Raw genomic sequence first — 26,507 nt, 5'->3', positions numbered from 1 at the left:
CTCCAAGCCTCCTGCTTGGTTTTCCCAGTGTAGAGAAGGCCACATCGGGAACAGTGGATGCAATATACAACATTAGCAGATGTGCAGATGAACATCTGTTTAATGTGGAAGGTTTTCTTGGGGCCTGGGATGTGGGTGAGGGGGGGAGGTGTAGGGGCAGGTGTAGCACTTCCTGCGGTTGCACGGAGAAGTGTCAGGGGTGGTGGGGGTAGTGGGGAGTGTGGAGCAGACAAGGCAGTCAGGGAGAAGCGGTCCCTCTGGAAGGCAGATAAGGGTGGGTAGGGAAAAATGTCCTTGGTAGTGGGGGCAGATTGCAGGTGGCGGAAGTGGCAGAGGATGATGTGTTGAATCCGGAGGTTGGTGGGGATGAGGGAGATTCTGTTTTTGTTGCTATTGCATGGAGGGGGTGTGAGGGATGAGTTGCGGGAAACATGAGAGATGCAGTCCGCAGTTCTGAGGAAGGGCCACTGGACCCGAAACGTTAACTCTGTTTTCTCCTTCACAGGTACTGCCAGACCTGTAATATGATTGAATGTTATTTTCAGTTTGAAGGGGATAAGAGGTGGTCCAAGGCAAATACGTTAAACATGGTTAGGAGCAACTACGAGGGCATGAAATTAGAGGTAGTTAATATAACGATGGCATGGAGGCTCAGTGGTTATCACTGATGCCTCACAGCATCAGGGACCTGGGTTTGATTCAAGCCCAGTCTAACGATGTGCATGTTAGGTGAATTGGCCATCCAAAATTGCCCTCAGTGTCCAGGAAAAAGTCAACTAGGTGGATTAGCCATGGGGTTTGCTGGGATGGGGTTAGGATGTGCTTGGGTGGGAGCCTCTTTGAAGGGCTGAACGGCCTGCTTCTTCACTGGAGTGATTCTAACCTAAACTGGCAAAATAGGTTAAGCGATATGGCAATTGAAATGCAGTGACAAACATTTAAGAGAATACATCCAGAGGATAGTTACATTCAACATGATGGACAAATTTCAAACGAAGACACACCATCCTTGGTTAACTGAAAAAAAACAAACATTAAGTAAAAGCATACAACTGCTCAAAGTTGATTGGCAAATCAGATGCACAGGCAGAATATTTTAAAAAATGCAAAGAATGATTGAGAAGTTAGTAAGGAAGGGGAAAGTAGAGTCCATGAGAAAGTTAGGTTAAACATTACAATACAAGAGAAAATTAGAAATGGAAAGAAAGTGATCAAGAATTAACGATAGATACCAATACTTTACAGATATTTTCAAAAGTAAAAAGTTAACAAAGTGAACATTGATCTGAGATAAAGTAAATCCGGTGAATTAATAATGGATAATAAAAGAGATGATAGATTAACCCAAGAGCTATTTTGCAATTGGTCTTCATTGCACAGCACATGAGCAACACCCAGAAATATCTGCAGATCAGCAAATGGAAAGGAGCAAAGGTGCTCAAGAAAACTACAGTTGCCAGGGAAATGGTACTCAGCAAATTGTTGAAACTGGGGGCTGAAATGCCCCGGTCTCCTTAGTACGTCAAACTTTGGCCTTAAGCAGCTAGTGATATTGATGATATGATATGATATATTGAAATGCTGAGACTTCCTAACTTAAGGATATATTCCATTAGACTGGGAATGCAAATGTAACTCCTTTATTAAAAGAGAGTAAGACGGAAAATTACCGGGCAATTGGTTTAACATCTATGATGGGGAAGATAATAAGGTATTACTGAAGTTACAGCAGGATCCTTTAGGAAAGTTCAAGTCAATCAGACAGGGTCAACAAGAGAGAGAGATAATAGGAACTGCAGATGCTGGAGAATCCGAGATAACAAAGTGTGGAGCTGGATGAACGTAGGTGCTCCTAAGATGCTGCTTGGCCTGCTGTGTTCATCCAGCTCCACGCTTTGTTATCTCGGATTCTCCAGCATCTGCAGTTTCCATTATCTCTGATACAATTTTAACTTCACTGCGAAGCCTCTTCCAGGGATGCCTAATCTTAAGAAGTTACCCTCCTTCCTCCAGACAAACCTCAGGGGATCTCTCTCCCACTTCAACTCTTTTGTCCATCTCCTCTCCACCTATCTTCTCCTCTATCCATCTTCGGTCCGCCTCCCCCTCTCCCCATCCCTCTTTTCTGATGAAGGGTCTAGGCCCGAAGCGTCAGCTTTTGTGCTCCTGAGATGCTGCTTGGCCTGCTGCGTTCATCCAGCTCTACACTTTGTTATCTCGGAGTCAACAAGATTTCGTGAACGAGAATTCGTGTTTAACAAATGTATTGGGCTTCTGTGAAGAAGTTCTACTGCAGATAGAAGAAAACCTGGATATATTCTCATTATATTTCAAGAAAGCAGCAATCAGTTCAACCTTGAAGGTATTAAACGGTGAAGAAGTCTCAAAGGGCTGCTCCTAGCTGGTCATTTTCAAATTTGTAGAACGAGTACAACACGTCCGGAAATCACGGAGCCACAGAGTCAATGCAAAAAATAAGATAAACAATTTAACATCGTTTCTTCCCCAAAATTCAACTGACTTTGAATCATTGCATTTGCGTCTTCGGTTTGTCAAACGGGATATTAGGATAAATCACTGCAGTGATGTCCCTCGAAAGAAAATCAGTTCTGAGGACTCACACCTGACTTGAACTCGGGGTTGTCGCTTCACAAATGCTGCTACACTGCTAACCAGCGCGCTTTGTGTTTGTTTCAGGGATATGTACAGATGGACACATTGAAAGCAAGGTGACCGCACACAAAGCTGAAACTTCCGTTTTGGAAGCTGAACCGCCTTCACCTCAATACGTTTTTCTAGGAAGATACACCCCTCTGAAGAGATTTACCAACAAAACCAGTTAATAAAACGTGAGGGTGGATGAACACAGCAGGCCCAGCAGCATCTCAGGAGCACAAAAGCTGACATTTCGGGCCTAGACCCTTCATCAGAGGGCCTCCAGCATCTGCAGTTCCCATTATCACTCACCCAACAAAACCAGTTACTGGTTTTATCACTTCTCTCACACACAGCCAAGTATTTATTCTGATACAGAAAGGTCAGTTAAGAATCAAGCTGCACAACCTTTTCACAGTTGGCATTCAAATAAATATCACGACTACAAATATTTTGAAAAGCGTTGTAAAACATCGTCATTAAAGGCTAAATCCACGCAATACAGCAGAATGTTTTTAAAAACCCTCCCCGCCTATTGGCCTGAAGCAGAATTAAAGTTGGAGGTTTGACCTGACATGTACGTGTTTAGGGTTTCCAACGCTTAAGGACCAGGAGACACCAAAACTCATATTCTTACCTATTAATGAAGTGAAAAGTACGATGACGACACAGAAAAGTGATATTCCCATCCTTTTAAACTAGAAAGTTTCCTTTTAAATCCAGGGAATAGATTCTTCAGACTTCCAAACTAGACGATTAATTTCACTTTCGCTTAATCGATTCACGCCCAGTTTTATGGAATCAAAGGACAACTTTCCAGCAATATCAGATTAAAACACTGGATCGCCACACACTGACACAGATTTTATTCGAAAACAGAGGTTTTTTTTTAAAAAAGGTGTTTATACCTAAGCGGAGAGACTGTTCAGAATTTTACACGACTTTTTTTGCGCATGAACAACCAATCGAAATTTTGAACTCATTCGATAAGCAACTAGCCGGTAAACAGGGTTTTAAAAATCGATTTCTAAATACAGCCTTAAACGAACGACAGCAGCCCACTTTCGCCCAGGAGGTCATATATTTGGAGAGTCACACAGGTTCCATAGACTTTGCACGGAGAGCTGTGCAATGTACCCCACACTGTTCAAACTGCAGTGTTAGTGAATAAAACTATAACTCCAATTTAAATCCACGTTTTATTTTCACCTTGTACGTACAGTCGTGTAGCTATTTCTCGTGTATACCCCTATCTCCTTGCTCAGTTGATGGTGATGAATATGCTGTAATCATGGCAGGAATCAGTGTGGTCACTTCTCGTAGAACCTTAATTGAAATGCTCTGCTCCACTTGAATTGCCAGGGTAACACTTCAATTTGGGATAACACGGGGTGGAGCTGGGGGATCGGCAGTTCTTACTATCTCTGAATATTTTAATTTGGGTGGCTTCGCTAAGGAAAGACTACAAATCAGCTGAGGTTTTTAATGGTCTGCTGTTCAGAGAAGACCTACATTTCTTGGTCACTAAGGTACGACAGAGTTAATGAAATGCTGTGGCCAGTGCAGAGAGAAAATTAATAAAAGTAGGATCATGAGTATCAGGGAAAATAAAACCAAACCAAATGTGGGAATATATCAAGAAATCATTCATTACTCAAGGTGCTTCACATTACCTTGATCAGCATTTTTATCTTGTTTTTTTCAATAAGAAAGACAAATAGCGAGGGAAGGAGGGTGAGCATCATTCATAGATCCACACAACATAACCGGCAGCTTCCCGGCTGCTAAAACACAGATAGATACTAACTTGACCAAACAGCAAGGGTTGCTGGGCACGTTGGACAAGTAAAACTCTGAAACAATGAAACCCACACAACAGACACGGAACAAACACCACAGCCAGCTGCTAGTGTCATTAGCATATTGTAAAAGGAAAAGTATCCTGGACTGACATATCCACAACTTATCTGCTAACCAAAGGACAGCCCAGACAAAGGCAGTTGGTCCTGCTACATAATGAAATAAACAGTAGCATTCCATGCAAATGATTGACATTATTTCAAACTATTGAGTCTCCCTGATTGTCCTCAATGATAGAAAGTTCCAGGAAAACCATGTAAAAAGGTGTCATAAAAGGCTCATCCAAAGACCACATTCTTGAATCTTCTGGAGGCCATCTGAGGAGACCACATGGCAAGAAGCAGAGACTAGTTGACCATTCAGAGAGAGAGAAAGAGAGAGAGGGGGAGAAAGGAAGCATTTTCATGGGCCCAGTACAGAGGCAGAGAGAAAGTGACTGTGCAAATCCACAAGAGACTTGGGGAGTATTGTAAGATTAAGGGGGTGAATAAGATTAGAGTGCATATGTTTAGTGTTATGGACTATTGGAACATTTGCTAATAGAGTTTGGACTGTTTTACATTGGTACCAGCTTGTGTTCGTAGTGATTTGACCACTTTGGTATTGTGAGGCACCTAGGTGAATATATTCACAACGTGCTGGTTGGAATTGTCTAATCTCAGGAGGAACTTGACAACATTTGGCATCCCTGGATGCTTTAGATAAGTGACTGTCAGGTCCTCCAAAGTCGAACTCATGTTTGAAGTCAATACCATCCTTGTATCCTCAGAATTTAGCATGAGCTGCATTAAGAGGGTAAATAACCCACATGAACACCAGGATTCAAGTGAGTATCTGAGGATACAGGTAGCCGACCAGAAATTGACCAACCAGCCAAGTTTTCTCTAGCCAGACTGACTAAAGCAGGAACTGGAAAAGGGTAGTAGAGTGTAGAGGGACTGTAAGGATGTCAGCCTGAGGGGGGACAGGTGTTTGCCTCTTGAGTGGAAACCCTGGGGTCTTTTTGGACACCTTGAAAAAACCAAGGCAGCTTTTATTTTAACCACCTCCTGTCCTTGTCCCCAATGTGGTTAAGGGATCAGTGTGAAGGGAGCTTTATTTTATTCATTTTCAGCTCCAATAAGTAGAAGAAATATTCTTTTTAATTTTAAATCCTTGTTGTCCCTGTATCTGGAGCATTCAATGGCGTTGGAGCTGAGGGGATTTGATTTTTAGTTTACTGTGAGTTCAAATGAGTAGAAGAAAGGTAGTTCTGTATTTCAACAACAAATTGTCCCCTCCCCAAGAGTGTTTGGTGGAGATAGAGTTGAGGGAAAGTCATTCTTTGTTTTCAGAGTCAAAGGAACTTGATTTCGAGAGAGTTGAGGGACCTTTGAGTTCCAAAGAGTTGAGGAAATGTTACTTTTCTGTTTCAGAGTAGAAGAGATGTTGGCTGCTGTTGGCACCCTTACATAGCCTACTACCCTAATCAAACTGACTGCTAGGTGTTTTAAAGAGTACCTGGAACATGGAGCCTGAGATTGGGTTGGGGTCCGGAGTAAAAGAAGTTGGGTAGAGAACCAGGGACCTGTAGCTCAGCAAGGAGCCAGAGACTGAGTTGAGGACCCAGGGTCAGAGCTGTAACACGGGTGTGAGGAATTCTACTTCAGGACAAGAGAAAGAGTTAAGACCTAGTTTTGCATAGTGTTAGAAGAGGTCACTGTGCTTTAGTTCTGTACATCTACGAATTTGAGATGCTGCAATAACAATTTAGCCGAAGCCTTACCCCCAACTACAGCTGTTTCCCATGAAAGTGAAATCCAGTAAAGGACACTAACACACTTCCTAGCAACATGGGACGAGTAGACCACCTCCCCCCACCCCACCCCCCCGACCTCCATCTGACTCACTCAGACAGTGTCTTTTTATAAAATGGCTCAAATGGACTGAAATTTGTAGGAGCCGGACTGGCCCTGGACCATGGGCTCTGTGGCTTAAGGCATATGTCAACAAACACGTAACAAATGACGAAAGAAAGCGACTAAGATAACCACAGCAACAGCAATTGTATGTAGCCTAGAAGATTCCCCACAGCTGACCACCTGAGATTAGATCACTGCAGGAGCATTTAGAAATCACTACTGATGAATTGAAAACTTGTAGTTAAACAGCGGGATACCAGAAAACAGGAAAACACGATCCATATCGGATTGTTCCAGTCACAAATTGAAACAGCATGTTCTAGTGACATTTGAGTCATTGGGTGACAGGAAGCAGCCTCATCATACATTGACAGGCTAGAATAGTAGTATGAGAGTTTCAAGTAGCTGTGCAGTTTCTCTTAGCCCGCAATGCATAGCAATGCACATCTCGCCTCCCAGTATGGAGCATTCAAAGTGCCAGGAACAAATACAAGCATTAGTGAACCAGGCCTCTGCCCAGAATGGGATAATGTGCCCTTTTGCAGTCGTACCTCCTCAGGGAGTTAATGAGGAGACCCTCACTGACGCATCCACACCCAATCTGCCTCCGCCCCATAAACCTGCCACCTTTCTCCCTGGTGATGGCATCTTCAACTGCATCCCCAGCCCACAGCCGAAACCAGAGCCCACACACATATGCACGCTCTGGAGTCCAACTGGGAAGGATGAACGAAGGGCCAGTAATACACTCAGGGGCCCCAGACAGACTCACCCCTCCATATTAATCCCCTGTGCCCAGAAGAAGCGAATTCCCACAAACAAACTCCAAGCCCAATCTGCATTACAACTGCAGAAGAACCAGCCATTTCATTTGGAAGTTTGGAAAAAGGGGCCAACACCAGGGTACCATCCTGGCAGCAACAACTGGAGTGAAAACGGGCTGTGGCTTATACAATGACAATGACAGGAGCAACCCCGTAATGGAAATAGCTTTAAAGCTCTCCAGCCACATGAGTGCACAAGCTGCCATGTGGCAGCTAGTCAGGAACACCTTCCTCCACTGCCAAAAATCCATTTGCACACTGGGTGACAATACACTCCTCCACACTACATCCTGCTTCAGGGCACATTTTTTCTATCACTCCTCTTGTGTTCTCCTTTTTCTCTCACAGGGAATCAGACTACCCACCAATTAGTGACCATACTAGAGGCTCACACCAAGATGATTAACCAGGTCATGCAGGGCAAAATCAAGGATATCAGTGAGCAGCAAACTCATACCCTATGCAGTATCTACAGTAACTGGTTGATTGAACAGCTGAGGGAGGACCTCAGGCAGGCTATCCAAGAGAAGGTTCCATCCTGGGTCAAAGATGAACAGCTCGAACATTTGTTCCAGGAGAGAACCAACACTAATGTCTCTTGCTGCCACTTGTGGCAGTTCACCAAGGTATGATATAATGGTAGCCAGACATTGAACCTAGATACTTACAGCTAATTGTCCTGGTTGTTTTCTAGAAAATGCACTGGAGTAGCCACTCCAAGACAACGATAGAATGCTTATAAAGCATTAATTGTGTATTATGGATGATTATAATGACAGTATGGAAAAATGTAGTGCATGCAGACGGGAAAACAATGTACTCAGGATACCTGTGGTACAACACACCAGAAGCTGGAGTGTGTAGATGGGATCCTCTAGGTTCATCCTGTAAAATCCGTGGTATTTGGGTGGAAGCATTAGTTGGTGGTGTACAGGAAACTAGGTGGGAGTTTCGCATTGTGTTATGTGAGCGTGGTGATTATAGATAATTAGTGTAATGTTTCTCAGAATGGGTGCATGATAGTGTGTTGCTGAGCATATAGGCCAGTCAAGGGGTCAGAGTTAGGACGGCAATGCCCCAGTAAACCCCACCAGGGAGAATCCCTTGAGTCCTAATTTAGAAACAGCCTAAGACCAGTAGTGAAAGTGCCTCCCACAGCTTCTCCCACACAAATACCAGGCTGTCATAATGGATTAGTAATTAGACCCACAGGTAACATCTTGTTCGACACACCACAGTCTGATGCCAGTCATAATTGATGTATCGGGGATTCAGTTAATGGAGCAGTCTCCTTCCACATTAAAACAATCATACTTCCCCTTGACCTGCAGAATAATGGGATGAGGGACAAGGAAATATGAAAGGAAACCCAGGCCAGTAGTTACTCAATGGAAGAGATGGGAGCTCCTTAATGATTAGCCCTTCATTTGACTAGTTTAGACAATAAACTCAGGAGCTTGACCCAACAGGCCAAACAAGCCTGAGACAGACTGAAATTAGACAATCAACTGGAGACCACAGGACAACTAGTGGAGAATAAGGCTAACCACCACTTTGTGACCTTACTAGAGGGTCACACCAAGCTGATTAACCAGATTGTCCAGAGCAAAATCAGGGATGTCGGTAAGCAGCAAAACCATACCCTGTGCAGCTACAGAAACTGGATGATTGAACAGCTGAGCGAGGACCTCAGGCAAGCTAGCCAAGGAAAAGTCCCAACCTGGATCAGTGATGAACAGCTTGAATATTTGTTCCAGAACAGAATCTGCACTAATGTCTCATTTGCAGCTGCTCACCAATGTGTGGTTTATTGATAACTGCAAGGACATTCTCAGTGAGGCGCTGGGCTTGGTACCAGGAATTCCAATTATTCCTGGTGACAAAGCTGGGTTGAGGACTTTTGAAGTTGAAAATATTGGAATTATGAAAAACAGGGTATTTGGAGGTATTACCATGAAACCTTCCCATATGCGGTGGAGAGACAGGGGACATTGACAGGGACCACTCTTAGTAAATGTGAACAAACAGGCCATACCATCGCGCCTATAACATATCATCCATGAATTCAACTCCTCTCATATCTAGCTGCTGTCGTAATTGCACTTACCTTGATATACCTCAGGATATTGGTGGTTCAGATTGCAGTCTGGGAAAGAAAGTTATCCCAAGATAACTGAATAATCCTGTATATGCACACAGGGGCTATAAAACAGATGGAATTCCCAGGGTTATCAGTATTGTCAATTCTATGTGTTCTGTTTACTGAATGTTTTCTATGCACCACAATCCTGTATGGATTATCATGACAGGAGTTTTCCTTTCTATACATATATTTAAATGATAGGCTTGACCAAAAGTATACAATGGCTTTCACACCAACACGTGAGGTCCCCTGACAACAAACATAACCAACTTTTACAACTAGGTTTGAACTTCATTTGCATGAGCTTCTTTCCGTTCAGAAGTGGTGGTGGTGGGGGAGGGGGAATTGTAGCAGGGTCCTTGCTGCTAAAACACAGATTGCTAACTTGGCCAAACAGTGAGGAATGTTGGGTATATTGGTCAAACACCACAGCTGGGTGCTAATCATATTAGCATAATGTAAAAGGAAAGTTATCCTCGACACATAGCTCCAACAATTTATCTACCAAAGCAAGGAGGTCCCAGACAGAAAGGCACTGGGTCCTGTTACACAGAGAAACTAACAATAGTGTGCCATCCAAATGATTGAAATTATCAAGTGAGTCACTGTTATTGGCCAGAACTATAGGAAGTTCTGGAAAAACATCCAAAAAGGTAGAAAAATAGGGTTCACCCACAGAATGATCTCTTAAAACTTCTGGATGCTTTCTGAGGAGATCAACATGGCAAAACACCAGCTGACTACCCAGAGAGAGATATCGAAAGAGAGAGAGAGGAAGGAGGGAAGATTAAAAACAGCTTTGCAGAGACAGGGCCAGAGAGATGGTAACTATGTTAATTTACAAAAATTTAAGTGACCACTAGGATTAAAGACAGTATGTTTAGTGTTAAAAGTTATTGCAACTTGTTTCCTAATAAAGGTGGGATTACTTTACATTGGTACCTGCTTGTGTTTGTCCTGATTTGACCTTTTTGGTATCGTGGAACATCTGGTCAAATACATTCATACATTCTGGTCAGAGTTGTATAATTTGTTACAGGAGGAACTAGGCAACATTAGACATAAAACAATGTGCTGACAAGGGCAGGTTAGTGTGAGGAAATTGTCATGAATAACTCACCTCCTGACCATCTACAAGGACCAGCCCAGTGGTGTGATTGAATACTCCCCAGTTGCCTAGATGAGTGCAACTCCAACAACACGCAAGAAGCTTGACACCATTCATGCCAAAGCACCACATTTTATTGGCATCACATCGAGAAACATTCACTTCCGCCATTACTGAAGCTCAGTAGCAGCAGTGCTCAGTGGATACAGCGCACAAATTCACCACAGCCTCAGAGACAGCATCTTCCAAGCCCATGACAATTCCCATCTAAAAGATCAAGGAATCAGATACAGAGAAATGCCATCATCTGCAAGTCCCTCCCCATTCACTATCCTGACTTGGAAATATATCACCTTTCTTCAGGCCGGCTTGGATTCCCACCCCCACTGCCCCATAGTATTGTGGGTATACTTACACGAAATGGACTACAGCAGTTTAAGACATTAACTTGCCGCAACCTTCTCAAGGACAACTGCAGATAGAAAATAAATGCTAGCCCGGACAGCCCACACCTCATGAATGGGAAATATCCTTTTATTGCTAAATACAATGGGATTTTCATGTTTAAGAATGTCATTAATTCTTCTCTTCCAATTTTTAAAATAGTTGTGTGTGACTCCACTAATTAGTTATATATATTTGTTTTTTTCAAATCCATATTTCTAACCAGCCATCATTGCAATCTGAGCAGAAATGTAAGAATTCAGCTATAAGTTCAGAACAATTGCCTTCAATGATTCACTAAAACAGAAGTTAGAAAAATAGTTACGGCAAAACACATTTAAATTCCTTTTAATCAGACATTGCCCAAAACATCATGCCCTGAGTTATCATTTCTATCAGATTGTATATTCTAGTGAGATTACGTGGATGAACCAAACATCAACATCCAGTTGAATTCTTTTCAAAGTTTGAGAAAATTCTGCACTCAATGATCACTGTGATTAACCCCATTATTCCAAAACTTCCTCAATAGCCACAGCAGAAACTCATAATAAAATTAAAAATTATGATCGGATACATACAATATTAAGGTTAGCAAAACTGACATCTTAGCACAAAGCTTACAATTAGCTATAGTCATATGTAAGTGGAACAATTCATCTCTAAAAAGGAATATTATACAATCATGAACATTATTGTAAAATGCATGTACAATTTCCGATATTTATTATTTTAATACATTAAAATACACAACTCATAAGATGATTTATTTTTCACAAAATTCAATGCTTTTCCTTGTAAAGATTGTCAATACATAGACACATGAGAGTGCCTAGTTTTTGCAGTACAAAAAATGTACATTTCTGTTTAGATGAAAACAAGTAGGAACACAAAGTAAAATAGCCTCATAATTCTTCTTTAGCAGCATGCACAGATTCTCAATGCTTCATTTCAATTAAAAAAAAAGGTTTGTCAAGGTTTACCATGCTAGAAGATTGAAGTTCAATCTTTTCCAAAGAGCAGGTCACAATCCTCTGAGGGGTCACGACACAAGATTCTGGTGTCACATGTGTGAAGGCAGCAATGACCACCGGATAGCACTGGCTGAGTATTAAAAGGTGAGGCCCCTTTAAACGGCTGTATCCAAAGTGGTGGACGTGCTCTCATTGATGGACCTTTGAGCCATGATTTCTGCTCCAAAGGAATCAGAAAAATCCTTGAAGTTAAAGCGATTTGTCTCCTGCATTTCACAGGTTCTTTCACCCAACATCGCTGTCAGGGCTCTGGCCTTGCTCTCAGTTTCATTGAAGGATCATGGCAACTTTTGAACTTGAAATGTGTTACAATGGGGGAAAAAAAATTGGGAAGCATTACTCTAGTTTGACGGTCCTGGTACAGATAGGCTGGATGAACCAAACATCAACATCCAGTTGAATTCTTTTCAAAGTTTGAGATAATTCTCCACTCAGTGATCACTGTGATTAACCCCATTATTCCAAAACTTCCTCAATAGCCACAGCAGAAACTCATAATAAAATAAATGATTGAAGTGCAAGCAATAACATAAATAAAAATATACAGTCTGTGGATGTTATCCACCACATTTCTTCATATTCAAGTGTCTTGCTTCTGCAGCACATCTGACCTTAACTTGAATCATTCCCTGTATGGAGAAACAAAATATGAACAGGCATCCTCAAATTTTAACATGAACAGATTTTATTGAAAGTTTGTAATTAATTTTAGTATCTTTGACTAAGTTGTTACGAAACTAAACAGAAGTGGTATGGCTTACACAATGCTGAGCAGTCTTTGAAAAGCTAAAAACAATTTTAATGAATGAACCTGTATTAAAAACAGTGATAATGGGAACTGCAGATGCTGGAGAATCCAAGATAACAAAGTGTGGAGCTGGATGAACACAGCAGGCCAAGCAGCATCTCAGGAGCACAAAAGCTGACGTTTCGGGCCTAGACCCTTCATCAGAAAAAGGGTCTGATGAAGGGTCTAGGCCCGAAACGTCAGCTTTTGTGCTCCTAAGAGCTTGGCCTGCTGTGTTCATCCAGCTCCATGCTTTGTTATCCTGTATTAAAGGCACTTCATTTGAACAGAACATTTAAATTAACAGGAGACTGTAGCAATTTGGGAATTTGACAAATTTCCTGTCAGATCATGAGGCTGGAATGAAGAAGCCCTTGTTTTATTTTTTTCAAAAAAGCTGAATCGACATCAAAGTTAGTAACGTGCTAATGAAAAAGGAGTATTTGTGGTGTTAGCTGTTCAACACTGACAGTAGAATCGAAAAGAATAGAATAGAATAGAACATCCTTTGCTGTCACTTTCAAAGTTTATATTCAACATTGGAAGTTTAAAACTGAACAGATTATGATCTATTAACGTTTGAGGAATGACTTTAAAATAAGACTGCAAGATCATTAAGCTGGTGTGTGGAACTACAACCATTTAACAAAAAAAAGTGTACATATTGCCAGGAAGGAAAAAGTAATTGCTGATGCTTTATTCTGAATATAAACTGTTGCAAATTTGAGTTTGTGACCAGGCACTTTGAATAGTGATGAAAAGTAAGTTGGGAGGAAGAATGAAGTGCTGAGAGTTTGTGTTTGTTTGAGTGTTTAAGTGGGATTAACCTGGGCGAGAAATACATTTTTAAAGAAATGATACTTCACGTTTTGATGGTGGAGGTATGCTAAAACAATCACTAATTTTTCATTACTTTTGTTTTATTCTTTTATCAATCTTAGATTCTCTAGTGTGGAAGCAGGCTGTTCAGCCCATCAGGTCCGCACCAATCCTCTGAATAGCATCCCACCTAGACCCACACCTCTACTCTAGGCCTGTAACCCAGCATTTTCCATGGTTGATCCACCTAACAAGCATGTCACCGCACACTATGGGCAAGTCTGATCCACCTAACTTGCACATCTCTGGACTGTGGGAGGAAAGTGAAGCACTGGTGGAAACCCTTACAGACACACGGAGAAGATGCAAACTCCACGCCATCGCCCAAGGATAGAATTAAACCTGAGTCCTGGTGCTATGAGGCAGCAATGCTAATCACTGAGCCACCATAACACCCCTTTTTATCGACACTCTTACCAGGATTCTTCACTGTAGGACACTCCTCCCAAACTGCTTCACTGTGATGCTGCCTGCAGGGCACACTTCGATTTTGGTTCGGAGATGTAAAAACTGGGAACTATGTCTTTTGAACTGCGGGTAACAACTTGTGTTAAAAGGAAAATATGCCAGACTTTGAAGATAATTTATGTTGAAGTTGAACTCAGGCACATTGACGATATGAGTGAGATTGTTAAATGTCTTCCTATACAGCATTCATGATCTTGGAACAAAACTCTGACATTCACCTGCTCTGCTTCCACCTGCTTCTAAACATCTGTTTGGATTCCATGTTCACCCCTCAAAACACAGCAGATTTCTCGTTTTTAAGTCATTTACCTCGACCTCAAATTCTCTGCCTAATCAATAATGCGGTGTACGGTGGCTAACATATTTCAATCATTGTTCTACGTGTCAGAACACAACTTTATTTTCGAAATATGTGCCCCATTTTGGCACTGGCAAAATAAGGGCATTACAGGATTTGGGCAATGTCTTGAAGTAGCTGTTCCCTCTCAAAATATAAGGACCTGCTGATGCATGCAGCAAATGAACAACATGAATTTCAGCACACTGAAATCAAGTAGTGTAGCTGGTAGCAAAAACATATTGTGCCCCTCTGATGCACAGGCAAGGATTATATGCACTGTTATTTCAATACCAGGTTACCAGGTCTTGACCAAATTCCACAGTCAGAGTTTTGCATTAGATCAGGTTTTGCACCCAATTACATTTTAATTTTTCATATTTTTACATTGTGGCAACTCAGCTTTCTCTGTCAAGTGATCCACTGCATTTTCTTTTCCGTTCCCAACAGTATCTTGATGATTTTCAGAATCTTCCTGTAATTCTGCATCATCATAAAATAACAAAATAGATTGTGAAAACAGTGGGGATTCTGGTTTTGATCAGTAATTTGCTGATTTTTAGGTGGTTCGAATCATCCCCAGATCCCTAGTTCTGATACCAGACATAATTTAGGGAATGTGAAGTGAGGAAGGCAGTAGCCAGGTGTTTCAAGGCAAAGAATCTCTGCATCAATTAAATGCAAAGGTGAGCATATCCAGGAAATTTAAAAAAGGCAGAAGTAACACACAGAGAAATAGAAAAAAGGTGAATAAAATTCAAGCATTAAAAAAAGGCAAATTCAAAGCAGTGAAACTTTTGCTATCAGTTATTAACTTGACAGGCTAATTACTATAAGAAACTGAGTAGAAGTTTGAAACACAGACATTTTTATCAGACTTCCTGGCCTCGGGGTTCCCTGCACTGTCACTAACACACCTCCCCCTCCCTACTAGGTCAGTTGGACAATTTGGGTCTTGAGGAAATAGGCTCACCACTAGGGATAAACACAATTTTGAAATACAGCTGGCCATTCCCACTTGTGGTAACTGGTGCTTCACTGAAGACTTTGGACGGCATTCAGTCTGGTTTGAGAACTTGGGTTTTCTTAATTTGTGGTGGCTTTATGAGCTGGTTTTCACCGCACGATGTGTCTGAGGCCTTATCAGTCATGTCGGTGGCTTTCAAAGTTCATAGGTCGCCAGATCTACTGGCCATGGTTGGTTGCCGTTGGATCCCCTGGTCTGGGGAAGCCCTGTGTCAGTCGGTTTCTGGGAGATACTATGCAGATAGTTCTCGGGAAGAGTAGCTGTCTGGGATCCCTCTTCTGTTGGTATCTGTGGGAACGATTCTTCCTTTCTCTCAGATCGGGGGCCAGCAGTTATATGGACTGAGTGCTCCATTACCATCTCGCAAATTTGTGTTATCCATTGTGTTTTTGTTATGCCCTTTGTGCTGAAGTGGCTTCTGGATAGGTGTAGAGCTGGATGTCACAGCGGGCCAAGCAGCATCAGAGGAGCAAGAAGACTGATGTTTTGGGCCTAGACCCTTTTCTGAAGATTGTTGTGTGATGAACAACAGCTGGTTCCAGACAGCTATCCCTATGATTAAGTATTTCAGAGCATAGCCCAGCTGCCATTTCATTGTTTTAAAAGATCTGTTAAAAATCTGGGGTTTTTACCCAGTATTCCAAATGACAGGGAGTTTTGCTCTCTCCTACAAAACCCAGCACCATAAGGAAGTAGAAACTGCCATTACAGTGCTTTTACGCAAAAATCACATACACAGGCATTAATTGGAGCTCACTGTAATGAATTTGATAAATTGGGGAAATGATCTTGCAATACACTCGCTAAATATCTGAAAGTGGTCAAATCATTGTACAAATCATGCAGTTTGCTACTGGAACAGATCAGTGGACTTCTCAGCTTAAAATGCAATCATTTCTTGAATTTGAGACATCTGAACAGTCAACGTGCCTGAATGTGTTGGATTCTATGAAAATGGCTCCTTTTAATGATGATGTTCTACAGTTTCAAGGTGGAATTTGCTCAATAAATGTGAGTTCATCACACAACAATCTGAATGGCTCAGAGACAAAGGTGTGGAATGACATCCATACTGTCTGCACCAAACTTGCAATTTTGTCAAGAACTGGAATGGGAGATCAACCCTCAACAACCTGACAGAGAGAAAACATGCTGGCTAATTACATAAGATTTCCTCCAGTACTACAAAGGAGCCAGAAGGTGAGATGATTTTTGAAGTGTTTTTCGGGTTGAATATTCAGGGCAATAGAGAGGTTCTCCAACAGCTCCAACATGGTAAGGAAACCTGCTTGGTGCAATGTCAGACCCAGTGATGCTAATTTCTGAATCTATCACTTCACAAGTAGACAAATCTGTCGCCCAGGTGTCATCAGTGATTTTGGTGGGCTGAGGTTCCCCTGAGTAATGATGCTATCAGTGCAACATGGATGGCTCTTGCATCACGAATCAGGCAGTGGGTCAGGGAGAAATTACAATATTTCCGAATGAGTCCAAAGATCTTGAATGGCAAAGACTTCAACACCAAGTGCATTCATCTTTCAAAGCTAACTATAGCTCTGGGAAATCTCTGTACTTTAGCCAATTATATTAAATCATAAACGGTTGTTTAAAAGGGGAGGATTACTTGGTTGAACAGCTTGCAGTGTTTAGGAGCATGAAACGATAACTCTGATTTCAATTCACCGACGCCACCGGACCCGCTGAGCTTTTCCAGCAATTCTCTTTTCGTTTAAGGACTTGTTGTGTGTGCAAGTTTTGTTTAATGAGTGATTCAGGAGTTAATGACACAAGTTTGTATTTGAAGACTGATTGTTGGGAATTAGATGATGGGGATGTGGTGAATGGGCTGAATGGTGTAGTTGGCATGGATGCCCTCTATACATGAACTCATTCACAAAGACAACTTGAGTGAGAATGTTAAAGTTCTTCCTGAACAGCATCCATGGCCTTGGAACAACATTCTGAAATTCACTGCTCTCTTTCAATGAGCTTCTAAACACCTGTCTCAATACCACGTGCTCCTCTCAGAACACAGCACAATGCTCCTTTTTAATTTTTCCACCTGGATCTCTAGTTCCATGCCTCGTGAAAAACTTAGTGCATTCTACCTCACACATTTTAACCATTGGTCAAAATATCAGAGCACAGATTTATTTTAGGAATGTGTGTACCAAGTACTTGTGCTACTCACAATGTCAGGACCTACTCCTGCAAGGAGCCAATGTACAAGTCGTATGTCAATGAAGCACACTGAAATCAAATAATGTAGCAGGTAGCAAGAATGCACAATGTGCAGTCAAACAAGTTCTGCCATTTCATTTACCTCAATTCACTAAGGTCTCCGCCAAATTCGATTATCAGAGATTTGCATGAGTTCAGTTCTGGCACCCCAATAACTACATTTTAGTTGGTCACATTTTTAAATCGTCGCAAAATACCTATCTCTTTTTATTCTTCATCTACACCTTCTTTTCTATCCCCAGAAGAAACTTAATGAGTTTCACAGACTTCCTGTAATTCTGCATCATCACAAAAATACAAGAAGTACAGATTAAGCCCGGCAAAATAAAAGAGTAGAAACGGCCTGAACAGTGCTTTTGTGCAAGAATGAAGTTCACACATGTTAATCTCAGCTCAACAAAATGAATGAAAGAATTTGGTGATTCAAACGTCCTGGAATGAAAGTGCTCAATACCTGAAGGTGACAAAATCATTGTGCAAACTACATCATTTTCTGGGGGGAACAGAACAGTGGATTTCTCAGATTACATGCAATCAGTTCGTGAATTTGACAAATCTGAAATGTCATCTTGCCCGACTGGGATGGTATCTACGAAAATATATCTTTTCAAATTTGATGCAGTGGAGTTTTCAAAACTGAATTTGCTCAAGCACTGGAATGGAACTTTATCACACAAGAATCTGACTGACAGAGAGAGAAAGGTGCGGAATGATGTCTATAATAGTTGTAGCAATTCTGCAAAGGACCAAAAGAGGTAATATTCTCTGAACTGTACTTATGTCCTGCAATTTTGATTAACAGAATTGTTGTTTATAAGGTCAGAGCAGAATTTTATTTTTGAACGTAATTCTCCAATCTGTGCAGTAACAAGATGATGGCACTGTACGAGTTAGGGATTGTGTTTTGGTAACATTTACTTCATTCGATATAACGTCCTACTGATGCAAGAAGCCAATGAGCAGAATGCATCTCATTGACAGAAATGTGAGGTCTGTGTGTCAGCAGGGGAAGAAAAATTGCACAGTGTGTCTTATCGTGAAAAAGCAATGATTAAAACACACAGTTGTGTCAATAATAACTTTCCAGGAGTTGATCAAATTCAAACGTGATAGTTCAGCAGCAGATCAGGTGCATCACTGAGATAATTATTCATACTTGTTGCTTATAACTGGTCACAGTTTAAAATCGTAATGTGTAGCTTGTTCAAATCATCCTCTTCAGCTTGGTTTGTATTCATGGCATTACTTTGTGTATTCATGGCATCATCCACAGAGCCTATATCATCGCCAAAATAGAAGTTGGACAGCTAAAGCACAGGTGCATAAGAAAGTAGAAACTGCGGTGATGATGCTTCTGTTTGACCATAAATTGCACACATGTTCAGTTAAGCTCAGGCCAACAATATCTATGAAACAGTGAGACCTATTTTCAGACAGGTGCTGCATTAATGTTCTCACAGTTATTGCAGAGCTGCTGCTGCTCACTGTGTGTATCACGTCCCATTCTTCATTGGACACCATGCATTTAAATGTGGCAACTATTCATTGAGCAATTCAAACAACTTGGTGATTCAAATGGTCCCGGCATGCATTTATAAAATATATTAAAGTGGCCAAATCATTTTACAAACCACGCAGTTGGGTGTAAAGATTGAATTGGTGAAACATGGAAATTTACCTTGTCTGAAAGAATTTCAACTGTGAAACTGCATCTGTTTAATTGAAATATTCTGGCACTTACAAGCGGCAATTTGCTCGAGGTCTGGGATGAGAAGTCAGCATACAACCATCCGACTGAGAGAGAATGTGCTGATGATGGACGTAAGATTTTCACCAGTTGCGCAAAGGACATAAAGGAGAAATGCCGTCTGAAGCGCGTTTCGCTTTGAATGTTCTGGAGAATAGGGAGGTCATCCACCAGCTCCAAAGTGGTAAGTAAACCTGCCTTGGTGTAACGTAGGAACCATTATTGCTGATGGCTAATGCTGTCATTTTGCAAGGAGACCAACCTGTCACCCAATCGACTCTGTTCATGAGTGGCATCAGGATGGTTTTTACACTGGGAATCTGGTCGTTGCTCAGGGAGGTATTCTATATCATCTCCTGTTGTCTCCGTTGATCTTGAACGGCACTGATTTCTGGACCAAACGCATTGATCTTTTCCGAGTTAGCCACAGCTCTGGGAAATCTCTCTACTTTGACCAATTGTATCAAATCATCAAATATTCATACATGGATGAAAAACGTAGTGTTTAATCACATGACAAAATTCAAAAGCACTGCAGCTGCATCAAAGCAGAAACTAAATCAGAAGATGCTTGAAATGCCCGCCGGATCTGAAATCTTAACTCTGATGTCTCTTCACCGATGTTACCAGATCTGGTGATCTTGTCCAGCAACATCTCTTTTCGTTTACGGGCTGGATGTTGTGTGTGCAAATTCTGTTCAATGATGATTCAGGAGTTCATGATACAAGTTTGTATTTGATGGCTGATTGCTGCGCATCAGATGATGTGGATGTGGTGAATGGGATGAATGGTGTAGTTGGCATCGATGAACTCTCGACATGAATCCAGTCACATGGACAGATGAACAATCTCACTCAATGTTCTCCCTGAACATTATTCATGGCCTTGGTACAACCTTCTGAAATTCATCTGCTCTCTTTCTATTAGCTTCTAAACACCTGTGTGAATACTTCGCGCTCCACTCACAACACAGTACATTGCTCCTTTTCAATTTCTCTACCTGGACCTTTAATTCTGTGTCGAGTGAAAAGGTTAGTACATTCTACGTCATACATTTTAACCACTGGTCGAAAACTCAGAGCACAAGATTATTTCAGGAACGTGTGCACCAATTTTTGCAGGAACAATGTAAGGCCATTTAGGAGCTGGAGATTGCCTTTAAGTAACTTGTGCTTCTCTAGTTTTACGACCTATTCCTGCAATGACCTAATGAACAATTTGGATTTTGTTGAAGCACACTGAAGTCAAATAATGCAGCAGGTAGTGAAAAGCCACAACATGACATGAAATACATACGGTCATCTCAATTTACATCAATTTAAAAGAGCTTTGCCGAATTGCGTTGTCAGAGCTTTGCTTTGGTTCTGGTCTTGCACACAAAAATTACCGATTAATTGGCCGCATTTTTAAATAATGATAACGCACCGTTCTGTTCCGATTCAAGCTGTTCACTTTCTTCTGTATGTGGAGCAGAATATTGATGATTTTCAGTCGGCGCCGGTGGTTCTACATCATAACAAAAATAAAAGATGTGCAGAGTAAGCTCCGTAATATATGGGAGTAAAAACAGCCCGAACAGCAATTTTGTGCAAGAATGAACTTCACATGTTAACTTGAGCTCAGTACAATGAATGCAATCATTTGGTGATTCAAGTGTCCCGGAATGAACTTGCTGCATATCGTATCGTAGTCAAATCATTGTACAATTCATGCTGTTTTCTGGATATAAGGGACAGTGGATTTTTCAGGTTAAATTGCAACCAGTTCTTGATGTTCACAAACGTGAAATGACGTCTTGCCTGACTGTGTGTGATCGATGAAAATACATCTTTTCAACAGTGATGTTCTGAAGTTTCCAAAACCAAATTTGCTCAAGGACGGGAATGCAACGTCATCACACAACCAACAATCTATCTCTGACACACAGAGAAAAGTGCGGAATGATGTCTATAATACTTGTAGCAATTGTGCAAAGCACCAAAAAAGGTAATATTCTCTGAACTGTACTTATGTCTTGCATTTTGTGAAAAACAGGATGGTCGTCAACAGGTCAGAGTAGAATTTCAATTTCAAAAGAATTTCTCCACAATTTGACATCATTGGTCAAAGTACAGCGATTTCCCAGAGCTGTGGATAACTTAGCAGTAACAATATGATGCCACTGTACCAGTTGGGGATTGTGTTTTGCTAACTTTTACTCCTTGCAATATAAGGTCCTGCTGCTTCATGAAACCAATGAACAGAATGCATTTCATTGACAGAAAACTGTGGTCTGCTGTGTGTCAGCAGGGGGCAAAAATGCACAGTGTGTCTTACCATGAAAAAGCAACGATTAAAACATACAGCCGTGTCAATAATTTTCCAGGGCTTGATCAAATTCAATCGTTATCGTTTTGCACTAGATCAGCTGCTTCACTCAGATAAATATTTATAATACCAGCTTATAATTATTCACACTTTTAAATCAGAGCATCTAACCTTGCTTGTTTGAATCATCCTCTTCAGAGTGGTTTGTTTGGTCCTGGCACGCATTTGTAAAATATCTTAATGTGTTTGACTCATTGTACAAACCATGTAGTTGCGTGTCAAGATTGATCAGTGGAATTCTCAGGTGAAAATGAAAGCAGTTCTTCAATTTACAAAATAAGGAATTTTACCTTCCCAAATGATTTCAACTGTGAAACTGCATCTGTTTAATCATGATGTTCCGGTATGTCAAAGGTGAAATTTGCTCTGGGATAAGAAAACACCATACAACCATCCGACTGAGAGAGAATGTGCTGATGATGGACGTAAGATTTTCACCAGTTGCGCAAAGGACATAAAGGAGAAATGCCGTCTGAAGCGCGTTTCGCTTTGAATGTTCTGGAGAATAGGGAGGAAATCCACCAGCTCCAAAGTGGTAAGTAAACCTGCCTTGGTGTAACGTAGGAACCATTATTGCTGATGGCTAATGCTGTCATTTAGCAAGGACACCAACCTGTCACCCAATCGACTCTGTTCATGAGTGGCATCAGGATGGTTTTTACACTGGGAATCTGGTCGTTGCTCAGGGAGGTATTCTATATCATCTCCTGTTGTCTCCGTTGATCTTGAACGGCACTGATTTCCGGACCAAACGCATTGATCTTTTCCGAGTTAGCCACAGCTCTGGGAAATCTCTCTACTTTGACCAATTGTATCAAATCATCAAATATTCATACATGGATGAAAAACGTAGTGTTTAATCACATGACAAAATTCAAAAGCACTGCAGCTGCATCAAAGCAGAAACTAAATCAGAAGATGCTTGAAATGCCCGCCGGATCTGAAATCTTAACTCTGATGTCTCTTCACCGATGTTACCAGATCTGGTGATCTTGTCCAGCAACATCTCTTTTCGTTTACGGGCTGGATGTTGTGTGTGCAAATTCTGTTCAGTAATGATTCAGGAGTTCATGATACAAGTTTGTATTTGATGGCTGATTGCTGCGCATCAGATGATGTGGATGTGGTGAATGAGATGAATGGTGTAGTTGGCATCGATGAACTCTCGACATGAATCCAGTCACATGGACAGATGAACAATCTCACTCAATGTTCTCCCTGAACATTATTCATGGCCTTGGTACAACCTTCTGAAATTCATCTGCTCGTTTTCTATTAACTTCTAAACACCTGTGTGAATACTTCGCGCTCCACTCACAACACAATACATTGCTCCTTTTCAATTTCTCTACCTGGACCTTTAATTCTGTGTCGAGTGAAAAGGTTAGTACATTCTACGTCATACATTTTAACCACTGGTCGAAAACTCAGAGCACAAGATTATTTCAGGAACGTGTGCACCAATTTTTGCAGGAACAATGTAAGACCATTTAGGAGCTGGAGATTGCCTTTAATAACTTGTGCTTCTCTAGTTTTACGACCTATTCCTGCAAGGACCGAATGAACAATTTGGATTTTGTTGAAGCACACTGAAGTCAAATAATGCAGCAGGTAGTGAAAAGCCACAACATGACATGAAATACATACGGTCATCTCAATTTACATCAATTTAAAAGAGCTTTGCCGAATTGCGTTGTCAGAGCTTTGCTTTGGTTCTGGTCTTGCACACAAAAATTACCGATTAATTGGCCGCATTTTTAAATAATGATAACGCACCGTTCTGTTCCGATTCAAGCTGTTCACTTTCTTCTGTATGCGGAGCAGAATTTTGATGATTTTCAGTCGGCGCCGGTGGTTCTACATCATAACAAAAATAAAAGATGTGCAGAGTAAGCTCCGTAATATATGGGAGTAAAAACAGCCCGAACAGCAATTTTGTGCAAGAATGAACTTCACATGTTAACTTGAGCTCAGTACAATGAATGCAATCATTTGGTGATTCAAGTGTCCCGGAATGAACTTGCTGCATATCGTATCGTAGTCAAATCATTGTACAATTCATGCTGTTTTCTGGATATAAGGGACAGTGGATTTCTCAGGTTAAATTGCAACCAGTTCTTGATGTTCACAAACGTGAAATGACGTCTTGCCTGACTGTGTGTGATCGATGAAAATACATCTTTTCAACAGTGATGTTCTGAAGTTTCCAAAACCAAATTTGCTCAAGGACGGGAATGCAACGTCATCACACAACCAACAATCTATCTCTGACACACAGAGAAAAGTGCGGAATGATGTCTATAATACTTGTCGCAATTGTGCAAAGCACCAAAAGAGGTAATATTCTCTGAACTGTACTTATGTCTTGCATTTTGTGAAAAACAGGATGGTCGTCAACAGGTCAGAGTAGAATTTCAATTTCAAAAGAATTTCTCCACAATTTGACATCATTGGTCAAAGTACAGTGATTTCCCAGAGCTGTGGATAACTTAGCAGTAACAATATGATGCCACCGTACCAGTTGGGGATTGTGTTTTGCTAACTTTTACTCCTTGCAATATAAGGTCCTGCTGCTTCATGAAGCCAATGAACAGAATGCATTTCATTGACAGAAAACTGTGGTCTGCTGTGTGTCAGCAGGGAGCAAAAATGCACAGTGTGTCTTACCATGAAAAAGCAACGATTAAAACATACAGCCGTGTCAATAATTTTCCAGGGCTTGATCAAATTCAATCGTTATCATTTTGCACTAGATCAGCTGCTTCACTCAGATAAATATTTATAATACCAGCTTATAATTATTCACACTTTTAAATCAGAGCATCTAACCTTGCTTGTTTGAATCATCCTCTTCAGATTGGTTTGTTTGGTCCTGGCACGCATTTGTAAAATATCTTAATGTGTTTGACTCATTGTACAAACCATGTAGTTGCGTGTCAAGATTGATCAGTGGAATTCTCAGGTGAAAATGAAAGCAGTTCTTCAATTTACAAAATAAGGAATTTTACCTTCCCAAATGATTTCAACTGTGAAACTGCATCCGTTTAATCATGATGTTCCGGTATTTCAAAGGTGAAATTTGCTCTGGGATAAGAAAACACCATACAACCATCCGACTGAGAGAGAATGTGCTGATGATGGACGTAAGATTTTCACCAGTTGCGCAAAGGACATAAAGGAGAAATGCTGTCTGAAGCGCGTTCCGCTTTGAATGTTCTGGAGAATAGGGAGGAAATCCACCAGCTCCAAAGTGGTAAGTAAACCTGCCTTGGTGTAACGTAGGAACCATTATTGCTGATGGCTAATGCTGTCATTTTGCAAGGAGACCAACCTGTCACCCAATCGACTCTGTTCATGAGTGGCATCAGGATGGTTTTTACACTGGGAATCTGGTCGTTGCTCAGGGAGGTACTCTATATCATCTCCTGTTGTCTCCGTTGATCTTGAACGGCACTGATTTCTGGACCAAACGCATTGATCTTTTCCGAGTTAGCCACAGCTCTGGGAAATCTCTCTACTTTGACCAATTGTATCAAATCATCAAATATTCATACATGGATGAAAAACGTAGTGTTTAATCACATGACAAAATTCAAAAGCACTGCAGCTGCATCAAAGCAGAAACTAAATCAGAAGATGCTTGAAATGCCCGCCGGATCTGAAATCTTAACTCTGATGTCTCTTCACCGATGTTACCAGATCTGGTGATCTTGTCCAGCAACATCTCTTTTCGTTTACGGGCTGGATGTTGTGTGTGCAAATTCTGTTCAGTGATGATTCAGGAGTTCATGATACAAGTTTGTATTTGATGGCTGATTGCTGCGCATCAGATGATGTGGATGTGGTGAATGAGATGAATGGTGTAGTTGGCATCGATGAACTCTCGACATGAATCCAGTCACATGGACAGATGAACAATCTCACTCAATGTTGTCTCTGAACATTATTCATGGCCTTGGTACAACCTTCTGAAATTCATCTGCTCTCTTTCTATTAGCTTCTAAACACCTGTGTGAATACTTCGCGCTCCACTCACAACACAGTACATTGCTCCTTTTCAATTTCTCTACCTGATCTTTAAATCTGTGTCGCGTGAAAAGCTTAGTACATTCTACGTCATACATTTTAACCACTGGTCGAAAACTCAGAGCACAAGATTATTTCAGGAACTTGTTCACCAATTTTTGCAGGAACAATGTAAGGCCATTTAGGAGCTGGAGATTGCCTTTAAGTAACTTGTGCTTCTCTAATTTTACGACCTATTCCTGCAAGGACCTAATGAACAATTTGGATTTTGTTGAAGCACACTGAAGTCAAATAATGCAGCAGGTAGTGAAAAGCCACAACATGACATGAAACACATACGGTCATCTCAATTTACATCAATTTAAAAGAGCTTTGCCGAATTGCGTTGTCAGAGCTTTGCTTTGGTTCTGGTCTTGCACACAAAAATTACCGATTAATTGGCCGCATTTTTAAATAATGGTAATGCACCGTTCTGTTCCGATTCAAGCTGTTCACTTTCTCCTGTATGCGGAGCAGAATTTTGATGATTTTCAGTCGGCGCCGGTGGTTCTACATCATAACAAAAATAAAAGATGTGCAGAGTAAGCTCCGTAATATATGGGAGTAAAAACAGCCCGAACAGCAATTTTGTGCAAGAATGAACTTCACATGTTAACTT

The 26,507-nt window shown here is 41.1% G+C and overlaps 2 protein-coding genes across 5 annotated transcripts in view; both read right to left on the bottom strand.

Moving 5' to 3' along the window:
- LOC125459499 (uncharacterized) overlaps window positions 1-3,561 on the bottom strand; it is a 62,726-nt gene extending 59,165 nt beyond the window's left edge. For both annotated transcript variants that reach the window (XM_059652064.1, XM_059652065.1), the window contains exon 1: window positions 3,293-3,561. In XM_059652064.1, coding sequence (XP_059508047.1) covers window positions 3,293-3,344 — 52 coding nt within the window. In that variant the 5' untranslated portion in view covers window positions 3,345-3,561. The remainder of the gene's footprint in view (window positions 1-3,292) is intronic.
- A 7,142-nt stretch (window positions 3,562-10,703) lies between these two features.
- LOC125459498 (probable serine/threonine-protein kinase MARK-A) overlaps window positions 10,704-26,507 on the bottom strand; it is a 102,900-nt gene continuing 87,096 nt past the window's right edge. The window contains exons 26-29 of one of the 3 annotated variants that reach the window (XM_059651870.1): window positions 26,318-26,398; window positions 23,600-23,680; window positions 20,882-20,962; window positions 10,704-12,598 (exon numbers count right to left, since the gene is read on the bottom strand). In XM_059651870.1, coding sequence (XP_059507853.1) covers window positions 12,582-12,598; window positions 20,882-20,962; window positions 23,600-23,680; window positions 26,318-26,398 — 260 coding nt within the window. In that variant the 3' untranslated portion in view covers window positions 10,704-12,581. The remainder of the gene's footprint in view (window positions 12,599-20,881; window positions 20,963-23,599; window positions 23,681-26,317; window positions 26,399-26,507) is intronic. The other 2 variants (XM_059651872.1, XM_059651871.1) reach the window with 2 other exon arrangements.

This window comes from Stegostoma tigrinum, chromosome 17, assembly GCF_030684315.1.
Source record: "Stegostoma tigrinum isolate sSteTig4 chromosome 17, sSteTig4.hap1, whole genome shotgun sequence".
Taxonomy (NCBI): domain Eukaryota; kingdom Metazoa; phylum Chordata; class Chondrichthyes; order Orectolobiformes; family Stegostomatidae; genus Stegostoma; species Stegostoma tigrinum.
Note: the sequence above shows the minus strand (reverse complement) of the source record. Positions and strands in the feature narration are given on the sequence as shown.